The sequence below is a fragment of the Tursiops truncatus genome, chromosome 14 (assembly GCF_011762595.2).
Source record: "Tursiops truncatus isolate mTurTru1 chromosome 14, mTurTru1.mat.Y, whole genome shotgun sequence".
Taxonomy (NCBI): domain Eukaryota; kingdom Metazoa; phylum Chordata; class Mammalia; order Artiodactyla; family Delphinidae; genus Tursiops; species Tursiops truncatus.
Genome location: NC_047047.1, coordinates 59,655,227 through 59,668,577, shown reverse-complemented (window position 1 = coordinate 59,668,577; position 13,351 = coordinate 59,655,227). Strand labels below are relative to the sequence as shown.

The 13,351-nt window shown below is 38.0% G+C and overlaps 1 protein-coding gene across 3 annotated transcripts in view; it reads right to left on the bottom strand.

The window, feature by feature from the left end:
- The window catches only part of STRN (striatin), a 117,977-nt gene that overhangs the window by 13,124 nt on the left and 91,502 nt on the right, over window positions 1–13,351 (bottom strand). For all 3 annotated transcript variants that reach the window (XM_019942867.3, XM_033838732.2, XM_019942868.3), the window contains 4 exons: window positions 11,251–11,418; window positions 9,456–9,596; window positions 1,245–1,352; window positions 63–149 (listed from right to left, as the gene is read on the bottom strand). In XM_019942867.3, coding sequence (XP_019798426.1) covers window positions 63–149; window positions 1,245–1,352; window positions 9,456–9,596; window positions 11,251–11,418 — 504 coding nt within the window. The remainder of the gene's footprint in view (window positions 1–62; window positions 150–1,244; window positions 1,353–9,455; window positions 9,597–11,250; window positions 11,419–13,351) is intronic.

Sequence of the window (13,351 nt, the reverse complement as noted above, 5' to 3'; positions counted from 1 at the left end):
AGAAAAATTACATTAAATATAAAAATGGTAAGAATAAATAAATAATCCATAGTTGTACTTACTGCCAGACATTAAGTACAGGCCATTTGGATCAACTGCTAAACTTGTAACAGCTTCTAGGTGGGCTACCATCGAGTGGATCAGTTTGCCTTTGGAAAAAGAGATTGTTACTCTTTAGTAATAGTTTATCTTATCCTGAATACAAGCCAGCTACCTCGCTGTACTGGCTTTGCCAGTCACCCCTCTCTGTGTAGTCTCTACATCAATAGAGTTGTTTTCCAACTGCGAAAACAACACATGTCTCCCTCCCTGCTCTGGCCATCATGATAATGAGAAACAAAAGCTCAAATTTCAGATTATATTTTTGTCTTTCACAAATTGGAAGTCATTAATTTGTACACAAATATTCCTTTAAGCCATGTTCATTAACTAAAACTCAGACATTATTCATCACTGACTTTGCATCCTTTAGCTACAGGCAAATTATCTGTTTTGTGGAAGCAGAAGAAAATACTGAGACAAAGACAAAGTAACAGAGAGAAAACCTGGCCACAATTTTGGTGGAAACAGTACATACAAAGAGATTAGAAATGTTAAATTATTCATCACTTGCAGCTAAGCAAAGTTAGCAAAAGTCAACACATTTACAAAGCCAGTAGCAGATACTCAGGTAAATATGGCTGCTAATACAGTGAGTTGTTCTCCCAACCAGCTCTTCATGCATTTCCTTTAGACTAGTGAAATATAAGCTAATAAAAATTGGGAAAGCCTCCATACCTCAGTGCAAATCAGTCAGGACCAAATAATCAGTATTATAATACAGAAAAAATTTAGTCCATGGAAAAACAAATAAAATAAATGAAATGACTCAGGGGTTTGCCATCTGTAATGATCATATGCCTCTACTTCCAGTAAATTTCTACTTTTCCACAATATATTCAAAACGAGAGATCATTTTATTGGTATCTGAATGAATTTTTCATTGTGTTCCTAGTAATAACCTTGGCTCTAGGGCCAAAATATAACACCTATTTACTATTAAATAAACCAAGATGATTCTATATGCTATCGTGAAGACTAGTTCTTAGCAGATTTAGATGGAGTAAAAAGAAACTGATCTGGGAGAGGATTTGTGTTTCAGTGCCTATTCGCTGACTATAAAGCCACTGACAGACACCAAAATTACAGCTGGGATTTTTTTTTTTTTTTTGCTTTAACAATAATCAATTTAAATAAATTCTTACCTGTATTGTTATCATAGAATTTGATATGCCTGTCTTCATGAGCAGTGATGCTGATGGGAAGAGTGGGATGACTGATGACTCTATTTATTTGGCAGGAAGAGGTGGCTGCTAAAAAGAAAAAATTAAAGAGCAATACAAATTTGTCAAAGCTACTATTTCTTCACACAAAAGAGAACTGAATATTCACCTAAGAGATTGGAAAAGTAAATGATATGACTTTAACTTGTCTTTAGTTCATTTATTCTGCAATTGTGTTCATAATTGCGATGTTAGGAAATGAGAATCACCTGAGCAACACTCTACTGACAAATCTAGAAGTACCTGGGAATTAGAATTTCCTTTTCCACCACCTGCTATCAATGGATGCCACCTAGAGCTTAGCCCAGAGCCACTGACATTTCTCATCCTACAGTGTTCTATGATACTTTTGCTACTTTAATAAAATTCCATCATTACTTCATGTAGATAATTCCCAAACTTAAATCTCAGCTCATTCTAGATACAGAGCTCTTTATCACATGGTTATCATCTAAAGATAAACATGACAAAGAGAATTTTTAACTCTTTAATCTTCTCTTTCTCATAATAGAAATGGTCATTTAACAGTCTACCATGTTTGGAATCTGAAAATAGCATCCTAATAGTATTTTTTTGCACATTACTTAATTGTGTTCAAAGAGATCTTAATTATACACACAATGAGACAGGCAGGCCACATGTCATTAGGTTCATAACACAGTGAATGAACCAAGGTCCAGAAAACATCGGTGACTTCCCCAAAATCATGGTAACAAAGCTAGTACCTATTCTAATTTCTACCTCTATCCCAACTAGATGACTCATGCAAATCAGGCAACTGCCAAAATCGCTACCTAAACTATCACAAGTTCCTCCTGACAGCCTTTTATGAAGTGGAAATCAATTATTAAGAACTTAAGTTTAATTAGTGATTTTTGTTACAATACTTTTTACAAGAAAAAAAGGGAAAATCTACACAAAGATAACACTAATTTAAGATATGTCAAAGTTAAAAACTAATTATTATATCATGGTCTTGGGAGAAGGGATGTCCTTATAAAGTACATTATTGGGACAACTGGCAAATTTGAGTGTAAACAATAACAGCATGTGTCAATGTCAAATTTCCTGATTTTGATAATGTAATGTGCTGTCAGAGAATGTCCTTATTCATAGGAATTACATGCTAAAGGATCTAGGGGTATAGGTATATAATAGGTATATAACGTCTCTTAAATGGCTCAGAATTTTAAATTATACACAGAGAATGATAAAGTAAATGTGACAAATATGGCAAAATGTTAAAAACTGGTGAATCTGGGTGAAGGTTAACCAAGAATTCTTGTACTGTTTTTGAAACTCTTCTTTGAATAGGTATCATGAAGTTACACTCATAATAGAAAATATAGTGATGCATAGCTAAAAATAGCTCCAATATTAGTCTACTCTATTGGATTTTCATGTGGTACCTAGAAATATGACATCTTAAAAGCTGAAGGTAGTCTTTTTCCAATGCTAATGGCAGGCGGCCACCCAGCCTGTTATCTAAGTGCACAACAAAAAGTCACTTGACCATGTGGAGTAAGCTCTGGGTCAGTTATATTCATTTTAAATGGTCCTAAACAAAGAGTTTAGATTAAAAATTCAGCCTATGGATATTTTTTCCTCCAGAGATAACACACCACTGACCAATATCTACTGTAAGGTCTAGCAGGAGAATAACAACAAAATACAAATACTTTAAGTAAAGTATCCGATATATTTTGGGAGAGAAGTTTCTGAGGATAGCTTCAATTACTTTGAGATCTAGAAAAGAAGCATGATAGAAATCAGGCAAAAGAAAATTCTTATTTAGTAATACTTTTTAAGGAAATTTCTCCAGGTGATGGTAAATCAGACAAGTAAAAGTAAGCAAAATACAAAGAACACTAGAAATAAACTGAAGGCCTACTAGCCATCATTCTAACAAAGAGTCTAAAAGAATCCTCCAAATATTTATATTCAGCTTATGATCTAAAAATAGTTTACCTTTCCAATGGGTTCACAAGTACCCAATTACCTGCTTCAACTACCTTTAACTTAATCATAGTCAAATCACCACTGCCATCAATAAGAAGAAAGGTAATTTATTCTGATTCTAACAACAAACATCTTTCGTCCTTTTAAACTATATGAAATTCACTTTTACCTTAAAACATGTTTGGTCTGAACTTTAATTTAAAAAAACACCTGCTAAATTCCAGAATACAATAACATAGTCAAATATAAACAGCTAAGGGAGTCACAGTAGAAAGAAAGAAATTTGCTTTATATAACTCTAAAGTAATCAAACTGATAACTTAGGAAATGTCAGGACATATTATTATAACTCGAAATAGTTATCACTTATTCCAAGAATGCTGCCTTTGCTCAAAACGTTCTTGGCATTCTTCTTCAGAAAATGCTTCTAGTATCAGGCAAAAAGTCATATGACTTTACAGTTATACATTGTGAGGGAGAAATGGAATTGCCTAGTTTAGCTTATCCACCTCACTCACTGACTTGAGACCTTATTAATTTGTAGCAGTCATTAAAATCAACATTTACGTTGAGGATGTTCAAAGAATTGACCATACTCTCTGAAGGTAATTTGAAAAATGTTAACATCCTTCTTAATTTCATATTGGCTTTTTATTTTATTACAGTAGCTTTAGGTCATATAGCTAAGCATGATTTTAAATTTACTAAGAGAGGGCGAAGTCAAGACGGCGTACTAGGAGGACGCGGAACTTGCATCTCCTCACAACTAGGGCACCTACCAGGCACTGGTGGGGGACCACGGACACCTAAGGGGACGGGAGGAACCCCCAGCGACCGGGTAGGATGTGGGGCGTGGTGGGGAGTGAAGGGGGTGGAGAAGTGGAGGCGGGACGGGACTGGCACCCCTGAGGGATGGATGGGGGAGGGGAAGGGAACCCATGCCGAAGGGAGAAATTGGGGAACCATTGGGGGGTCAGAGGATCTATACAGATTGCCAACAAACACATGAAAAGATGCTCAACATCACTAATCATTAGAGAAATGCAAATCAAAACTACCATGAGGTATCACCTCACACTGGTCAGAACGGCCATCATCAAAAAATCTACAGACAATAAATGCTGGAGAGGGTGTGCAGAAAAGGGAACCCTCTTGCACTGTTGGTGGGAATGTAAATCGATACAGCCACTATGGAGAACAGTATGGAGGTTCCTTAAAAAACTAAAAATAGAACTACCATACGACCCAGCAATCCCACTACTGGGCATATACCCTGAGAAAACCATAACTCAAAAAGTGTCAGGTACCACAATGTTTACTGCAGCTCTATTTACAATAGCCAAGACATGGAAGCAACCTAAGTGTCCATCAACAGGTGAATGGAAAAAGAAGATGTGGCACGTATATACAATGGAATATTACTCAGCCATAAAAAGAAACGAAATTGAGTTATTTGTAGTGAGGTAGATGGACCTAGAGTCTGTCATACAGAGTGAAGTAAGTCAGAAAGAGAAAAACAAATACTGTATGCTAACACATATGTATGGATTCTTAAAAAAAAACTGGTCATGAAGAACCTAGGGGCAGGACAGGAATAGAGACGCAGACCTACTAGAGAATGGACTTGAGGACACGGGGAGGGGGAAGGGTAAGCTGGGACAAAGTGAGAGAGTGGCATGGACATATATACACTACCAAACATAAAATAGATAGCTAGTGGGAAGCAGCTGCATAGCACAGGGAGATCAGCTCGGTGCTTTGTGACCACCTGGTGGGGGGGATAGGGAGGGTGGAAGGGAGACACAAGAGGGAGGGGATATGGGGATGTATGTATACATATAGCTGATTCACTTTTCGATACAGCAGAATCTAACACACCATTGTAAAGCAATTATACTCAAATAAAGATGTTAAAAAAATAAAAAATACAAAAAAGAAGTTCATAGTCACTGAAAAAAAAAAAACTTTATACAGATAATATTCCTCTGGGCTCAGCCCATAATACTGCATTTCCTGTTGCCATGACATCAGTGGTCACTATTACAATCCCCAGGATTCTGTGTAGTGGAGGGGGTGGGGAGAGGGAGAGAGAGAAAGCCAGAGAGGACAGTAGTTTTTCTTTCTATTTCCCTTCTTTTTCCAATTCTTTCTTTCTTTTATCTCAAAGAAACACCAAAAGAAAAGTGCAAGCCAAACAGGCAAGGGAGGCAGGGGAAACTTTTGCCTTTTGTCAATATGTTGGCTAAGGATGCACCAGGCTCCTTGAAGATGTGCCCTGAGTCAAGCTATCTGGACCGGACACTCTTGGTTGCCTAAGCAGAGCACCTGCTTCCCTGCTTCCTCCTTTATAACACAACCCAACTTGGTAAATGGAATAAATGTAGCCAGAGGGCTCAAAGGAAGCTGGTCTATCCCCAGCTCCTGGGGAGGATCCCAATTCCAAGTCTATGCCAAGGATGGTTTTATGTGTGTGTGTGGGGGGGGGGGTGGGGGGGTGGGGGGGGTGGGGTGTGTGTGTGTGGTGTGTGTGTGGGGTGTGTGTGTGTGTGTGTGTGTGTGTGTGTGTGTGTGTGTGTATAGTCCCCCTTGCTGGTGACTGCTTCAGGACCGCAGGCTTGAGCCCATCATCCCAGGGCTCTCTCCAGTTGATCATGACTATTCAAGGGTGGGCTGTGTCCCAAGATGTATCAGACAGACAGGAAGGAAAAACTTTAATCGTATGTTTTTCAGGGTGAGGTCGCCTCTCTTGTTGGAAATGAACAAGGGAGCAGGTTGTTCCAGGTATGCTGGCAGCCATGTTGTGACCACGGGGCAAGTTAGGCTGAGGAAAAAGCCAGCACATAAAGGAGGAAGGCAGCCAGATGAATCAGAGAAATGGAGCTGGAGCTCTGATTGTCTTGTGTCTAGAGGTCGGTGCTTTGCGATGACCTAGAGGGGTGGGATAGGGAGGATGGGAGGGAGGCCCAAGAGGGAGGGGATATGAGGACACGTGTATGCATATGGCTGATTCACTTTGTTGTGCAACAGAAACTAACACGGTATTGTGAAGCAATTATACTCCAATAAAAATTAAAAAAAAGTATTTAGACATTTTAAAAAAATAAAAAAATAAAAATAAAATAAGCTACAAGGATATATTGTACAACATGAGGAATACAGCCAATATTTTATAATAACTATAAATGGAGTATATATAACCTTTAAAAATTGTGAATGACAATACTGTACACCTATAACATATAATATTGCACAGCAACTATTCTTTAAAAAAGTACAATTATGAGAAATGAAAAACAGATTTATTTTATACAGGCCTATCTCATTTTATTGTGCTTTGCAAATATTGTGTTGTTTTAAAAATTGAAGGTCTGTGGCAACCCTGTATTTAGCAAGTCTATTGGTTCCATTTTTTCAATAGAATTTGTTCACTTCGTGTCTATGTCACAGTTTGGTGATTCTTGCAATATTTCAAACTTTTTCATTATTAATATTTGTTATGGTGATCTGTGGTCCCCGATCTTTGATATTACTAATGTATTTGTTTTAGGGTGCCATGAAGTGCACACACATAAGACGGTGAACTTGATAAATGTCGTGTGTGTTCTGACTGCTCCACCGACCAGCTGTAACCCCATCTCTCTCCTTCTCCTTGGGCCTTCCTAGTCTCTGAGGCACAACAATATTGAAATTAGGCCAATCAGTAACCCTACAATGACCAAGTGCTCAAATGAAAGGAAGATTTGCACACTTCTCACTTTAAATTAAAAGCCAGGAATGGTTAAGCTTAGCGAGGAAGGCATGTGGAAAGGACAAGCCAAAAGCTAGGCCTCTTGCTCCAGTCAGCCAAAAGTTGTGAATGCAAAGAAAAAGTTCTTGAAGGAAACTGAAGGTGCTATTCCAGTGAACACATGAATGATAAGAAAGCAAAACAGTATGGAGAAAGTCTTAGGGGGCTAGATAGAAAATCAAACCAGCCACAACATTCCCTTAAGCCAGAGCCTAATCCAGAGCAAGGTCCTAACTCTCTTCAATTCTATGAAGGCTGAGAGAGGTTAGGAAGCTGCAGAAGAAAAGTCTGAAGCTAGCAGAGGTTGGTTCATGAGATTTAAGGGAAGAAGTACTGTCTCTGTAACATCAAAGTGCAAAGTGAAGCAGCAAGTGCTGATATAGAAGCTGCAGCAAGTTACTTAGAAGATCCAGCTAAGATAATGAATGTAGGTGGCTACACTAAACAACAGATTTTCAATGTAGATGAAACAGCCTTCTATTGGAAGAAGATGCCACCTAGGACTTTCATAGCTAGAGGGAAGTCATGCCTGGCTTCAAAGCCTCAAAGAACAGGCTGACTCTCTTGTTAGGTGCTAATGCAGCTGGTGACCTGAAGGTGAAGCCAATGTTCATTTACCATTCTGAAGATCCTATGGCCCTTAAGAATTATGCTAAATCTACTCTGCCTGTGCTTTATAAAGGGAAAAACAAAGCCTGGATGACAGCATATCTGTTTACTACATGGTTTACTGAATATTATAAGCCCACTCTTGAGACCTACTGCTCAGAAAAAAAGATTCCTTTCAAAATATTACTGTTCACTGAATGCACCCGGTCACCCAAGAGCTCTAATGAAGATGTACAATGAGATTCATGTTTTGTTCGTGCCTGCTAACACAACCTCCATTCCACAGCCCATGGATCAAGGAGTAATTTCGACTTTCAAGTCTTATTATTTAAGAAATACATTTCATAAGGCTACAGCTGCCATAGCTAGTAATTTCTCTGATGGATCTGGGCAAAGCCAATTGAGAATCTTCTGGAAAGGATTTACCATTCCAGATGCCATTAAGAACATTTGTGGGGCTTCCCTGGTGGCGCAGTGGTTGAGAGTCCGCCTGCCGATGCAGGGGACGCGGGTTCGTGCCCCAGTCTGGGAGGGTCCCGCGTGCCGCAGAGCGGCTGGGCCCGTGAGCCGTGGCTGCTGGGCCTGCGCTCTGCAACGGGAGAGGCCACAACAGTGAGAGGCCCACGTACCCCAAAAAAAAAAAAAAAAAAAAAAAGAACATTTGTGATTCATGGGAAGAGGTCAAAATGTCAACATGAACAGGAGTATGGAATAGGTTAGTTCCAACCCTCATGGATGACTTTGAGGGGTTCAAGACTTCAGTGAAGGAAGTAACTTCAGGTGTGGAGGAAATAGCATGAGAACTAGAATTAGAAGTGGCGCCTGAAGATGTGACTGAATTGCTGCAATCTCATGATAAAACTTGAATGGATGAGGAATTGCTTCTTATGAATGAGCAAAGAAAGTGGTTTCTTGAGATAGAATCTACTCCTGGTGAGGCTGCTGTGAAGATTGTTGAAATGACAACAAAGGATTACATAATTACAAAAATCCTGTTGATCAAACAGCGGCAGGGTTTGAGAGGATTGATTCCCATTTCAAGAGAAGTTCTACTGTGGGTAGAATGCTATCAAACATCAACGCATGCTACAGAGAAGTTGTTCGTGAAAGGAAGAGTCAGTCAATGCGGCAAACTTCACTGCTGTCTTATTTTAAGAAATTACCACAGTCACCCAACCTTCAGCAACCACCCGCTGATCAGTCAGCAGCCATCAACATCATGGCGAGACGCTCCCCCAGCAAAAAGATTATGACTCACTGAAGGCTCAGATGGTGGTTAGCATTTTTCAGCAATAAAGTACTTTTAAATTAAGATATGTACACACTTAACAGTCTGTACTATAGACTAAACATAACTCTTATATGCACTGGGAAAGCAAAAACTTCATGTGACTCACTCTGTTGCAATATGTGCTTTATTTCGAAGGTCTGAAACTGAACCCGCAAAAACTCCAAGATATGCCTGTATTCAGAATAAATATTATTGTCTTCAAATAGAATTGAAAACTAAGCATTTGGTATAAAATTAAACTTGACTTCTCTTTCGAATAGCTCAAATGCTACTTCAAACAGTATAGTTATACATGTGAATAAACTTAACCTAAAGACTTAAAATCAACTGTAAATCATTATATCCTTCTAATAACTGTGTTATATGATTTTGAGGCAGAACACTTTATAATGACAAGTGTTTTTCATAGTTGACTCTAGTAGTTATAATTCTGATAACGTTTAAAAAATTGATCCAAACACAGACTACTTAAAATTGGTATACATACTTGAATCTAGGTTGGATTCTAAAGTGAGAATGCGTTGTTGTGTTTCCATGTTAAAGATGCTTGTGTATCCTTTGCTGAATGATGCTACCATATGGCTCGGGTCACTGCTCACTAGATCCACAGAGGCAGGGATTCCCAATTCTAAGAGTCAGAACATATTCGAAGAGAATGGCAGTTAGAGGGTCTACTTCACAATGTGCTTAGAATATAGCAAAACAAACGGTGGTATAAGAAGTAAATAAGGCTCAACATTAGAATAAGAATTAGCTCATAGTCATTCAGTGCAGATTGTTTCTTTCATTACTCTTAGTCCTAGTCTATTTTATCATCCTTACTTGTTTACCACATCTTCTACCACTCACAGCTACTGTATTCATTGAATCCAAGCCTTTATTTAGAAATAAATGGAAAACATATGGACTACAAGTTTTTCTGCTTCCACCTCAAATCAACCTGGGGTTTAGAGGGGCATCACAGGAATTCTTCATTTTAAAAGCCCATCTCTCAATAGGAATTCTAACTCTCTAAAAGTATGGAATTTAAGAAGTAAAAACTCAAATTGTTATTTATTGGTAGAGTTATGCAAATATCAAATGCAGGCAACTCATCAAAACCTAGGCACAAGTTATGGCAGCTCAAGAATAAAGAAGGTATTTTTATTTATCATCTAGAATAGGGTAAAGCTTGGAACTTATTTATAAACATAAAAAAATATAATTCTATGTATATGTGAATATAATCTGATTTTTAAAATCTGGTTCAAAATCTAAATAAGCTAACAGTTCAAAAATGTGTATCTTCCAGAAGGTACATTAATGGCCAATGAGCACACAAACAAGGTGCTCAGAATAATTAGCCACCAAGGAAATACAAATTAAAATCACAATGAAATACTGCTACACACCCACCAAAATGGCTAAAATTAAATATATCCTCAACACCAAACGTTTGTAATTAGGATGTAGAGCAACTGGAATTCTCACACGGTGCAGTCAGTGGTGTAACATGGAACAACTACTTTCAAAGAAAGTCTGGCAATTTCACATAAAGTTAAAACACACAATTCTAATTCTAAAGCCCAGAAATTCTATTTCCAGGTCTTTACCTGCCTGTGATTAAAAAAAAAAAAAAAAAAAAATCACAGCATCTTTGTTCATAATAGGAAAAAATGGAAACAACCCAAATGTTCATGAAGAGCTAAATGATAAACACAGTGGTTTAAGGAAATACTTACTACTAAACAATAAAAATAAATTATTAATGCTTATTACCACATGGATGAATCACAAGAACACGTGAGAGTAAACGTCAGATACAAAAAGAGTGCACATTGTATGATTTCATTTATGTGAAGTTTTAGAATAGACAAAACTAATTTATAATGAAAGAAATCACAACAGTGGGTACCACTGGTTAGGAATGGGGAAGGTGGATGACTGGGAAGAACACAAAGAAACTTTAGGGCAGTGAAGGAAATGTTCGATCTTGATAGGTGCAAGAGTTTTATGTATTTGTCAAACTCATGAAAATGTACCCTTGATATCTGTTTTTTACTGTACAGAAATCATATCTCAATTTTTAAAAATTCAAAAAAGGCATGCTATTTCACCAAATAGTATGCTTTTTAAACTTATACATACTAAGTTGGAAATTCAAGCAAATATATTTTTACTGCTTAAAAACAACCTTCAAATTAAATTTAAACAGTAAGAGTTTGTAGAATCATTTATTTATTTGTTCTTTTTAGAATAATTTTATAAAACACTGAGTAAAATAACGGAAAAAAAGTATGTACCTTGATTATCATTAAATACACTCAGGGCTGGAGCAGCCTCGGTTGTATTCCATAAACGGAGAGTGCCATCTGCTGAACAGGACAACAAACGCTGGTGCGCTGCGCTGTAAGCCAAACCCCAGACTGCATCGGTGTGGCCTAGGAGAGGGCCTCTTAAAACAGAAGGATCTGTAAGAACAGCAAGAATGCAGGGAAAAAAGCACAAATCATAAAGGTACTTAGATTCCAAAGGAAAGTAAAATATACAAAACAAAAAGTATAAAATACACCTCCTAGTTTCTATTTTTCTTCTGAAATGTGGCAAAAACAGGCTTGGAAACATGCAAATGTAGGGTTTGAAATGTCTAAATTAAAATTTTAAAGTACATATATTTCTCCTTAAAAAAATTACATATTTCCTTCTCCCTCCCTTTTTTCTTTCCATTTGTCTTGATTTTTTTTAAAAAGCATGTTAACATACACCATTTGAATTTAATCTACTTTCAGAGAAACCACAACTCACATTCCCTGAGGAAGTGAACGGAGACCCTTTCCCTTCTCTGATGTCCTTCAGCACTTTGGATACACTCTTTAGGCCATTTGTGCTATGAATGGCAGTCATTCTTGGGAGCAACAGGCCTCTGTCATCATTAATGGACATGAACTGAGACCTACAGGAATCCCCAAATGTTCAAACAGCAAGATGTGACACATGAATGATGTGCATGTGGGCGGGGGGGGGGGGGCAAGGAGAAGGCAGGGGAGGGGGTTTGCTTAGCACTGTTTCCTGATAAAAGCCAACTTGGAAATTTTACTTGTTAACCCTCACAATGAGTCTATGAAGTGGTACTATCAAGATGGATCACAGATGTTAGATTTAAAATGTCAATGGTGTTATCTGACCTATATCCTCTCTTAGTCATACCATAAAATATTTATTGAAGATAAACTATGTATTAGGCACTATGCTAGATGCAGGGGCCATGCAGATGATTAAGACACAGTACCATCCTTGTCTTCAAAAGACAATGTGGTAAGTACAATAATAGTGACAGATACCAGTTACCATGGAGAGTGACTGGGATGAATGAAAGCTTCTTGGAGAGAATGACACCTAGAGTACAGATGTTGGCCAGTCAAAGGACAGAGGGAAGGCATTCCTGGCAAAGGAGGCAGCTCCTACAAAATCACAGAAGGAAAAATAGCATGCTATGTGGGGAAATTTATAAGAAAGTCAGTATTACTGGACTGTGAAATTTGAGGCAAGAAGCGGAAGAGATGAGAGTGGCTAGTTTATAGTGGGATTTCTATGACATATTAAAGAAATTATCCTAAAAGCAATAGGGAACCACTGAAGGGTTTCCCAGGAGAAGCAGGGTGAAGTAAGTATTTAATAAGGTAACTTTGATTATAGTGTAGAAGACAGATTGGAAAGAATCAAGATGAAGGCAAGGGGACTGTTTCAGAAGACTGGGAGAGTGAAGGTGAAGACCCAGACGAGGACAGTGATAAAAGGGGCAGAGCAGGAGTAAATTCAAGAAATATTCAGGGGGAGGTAATTAATAAGGTATAGATAGTAAAACGGTACAAGGAATCAAGGATAACTCTTAGGTTTCTAGTTTGGATAATTCTGGTAGTGCCACCAACTGATAAGAATACATGGAAAGGGAATTCCTTGGCAGTCCAGTGGTTAGGACTTGGCATTCTCACTTCGATCCCTGGTCGGGGAACTAAGATCCCGCAAGCCACGTGATGCCACCCCTGCCCTCCCAAAAAAAAAATATATATATGGAAGAAGAAACAGTGCTTGTAGGGATTTATGTACAATGAGACAGCCACTTTGAGATGTTCTGTAGGCAGTCTGAAGCCTAAAGAAGAGATTTATGAGTCAATAGCATATAAAACCACAAAGTGGATTCAATCTACCAAAGAAGATGTGTGCAATGCAAAGAATGAGTTAGGGTCTGGCCTTGATAAATGTTAATATTTAAGGTGAGAAAAATAAAAGGAGTTTATGATGACAGGGAATAGAAACTGTCATAGAGTTAAGTGTCAAAAAAGCCAATACTGAACAGATTTCAAAAAGGACGGAGTGGTCCACAGTTTCAGATAGTCAGTATAT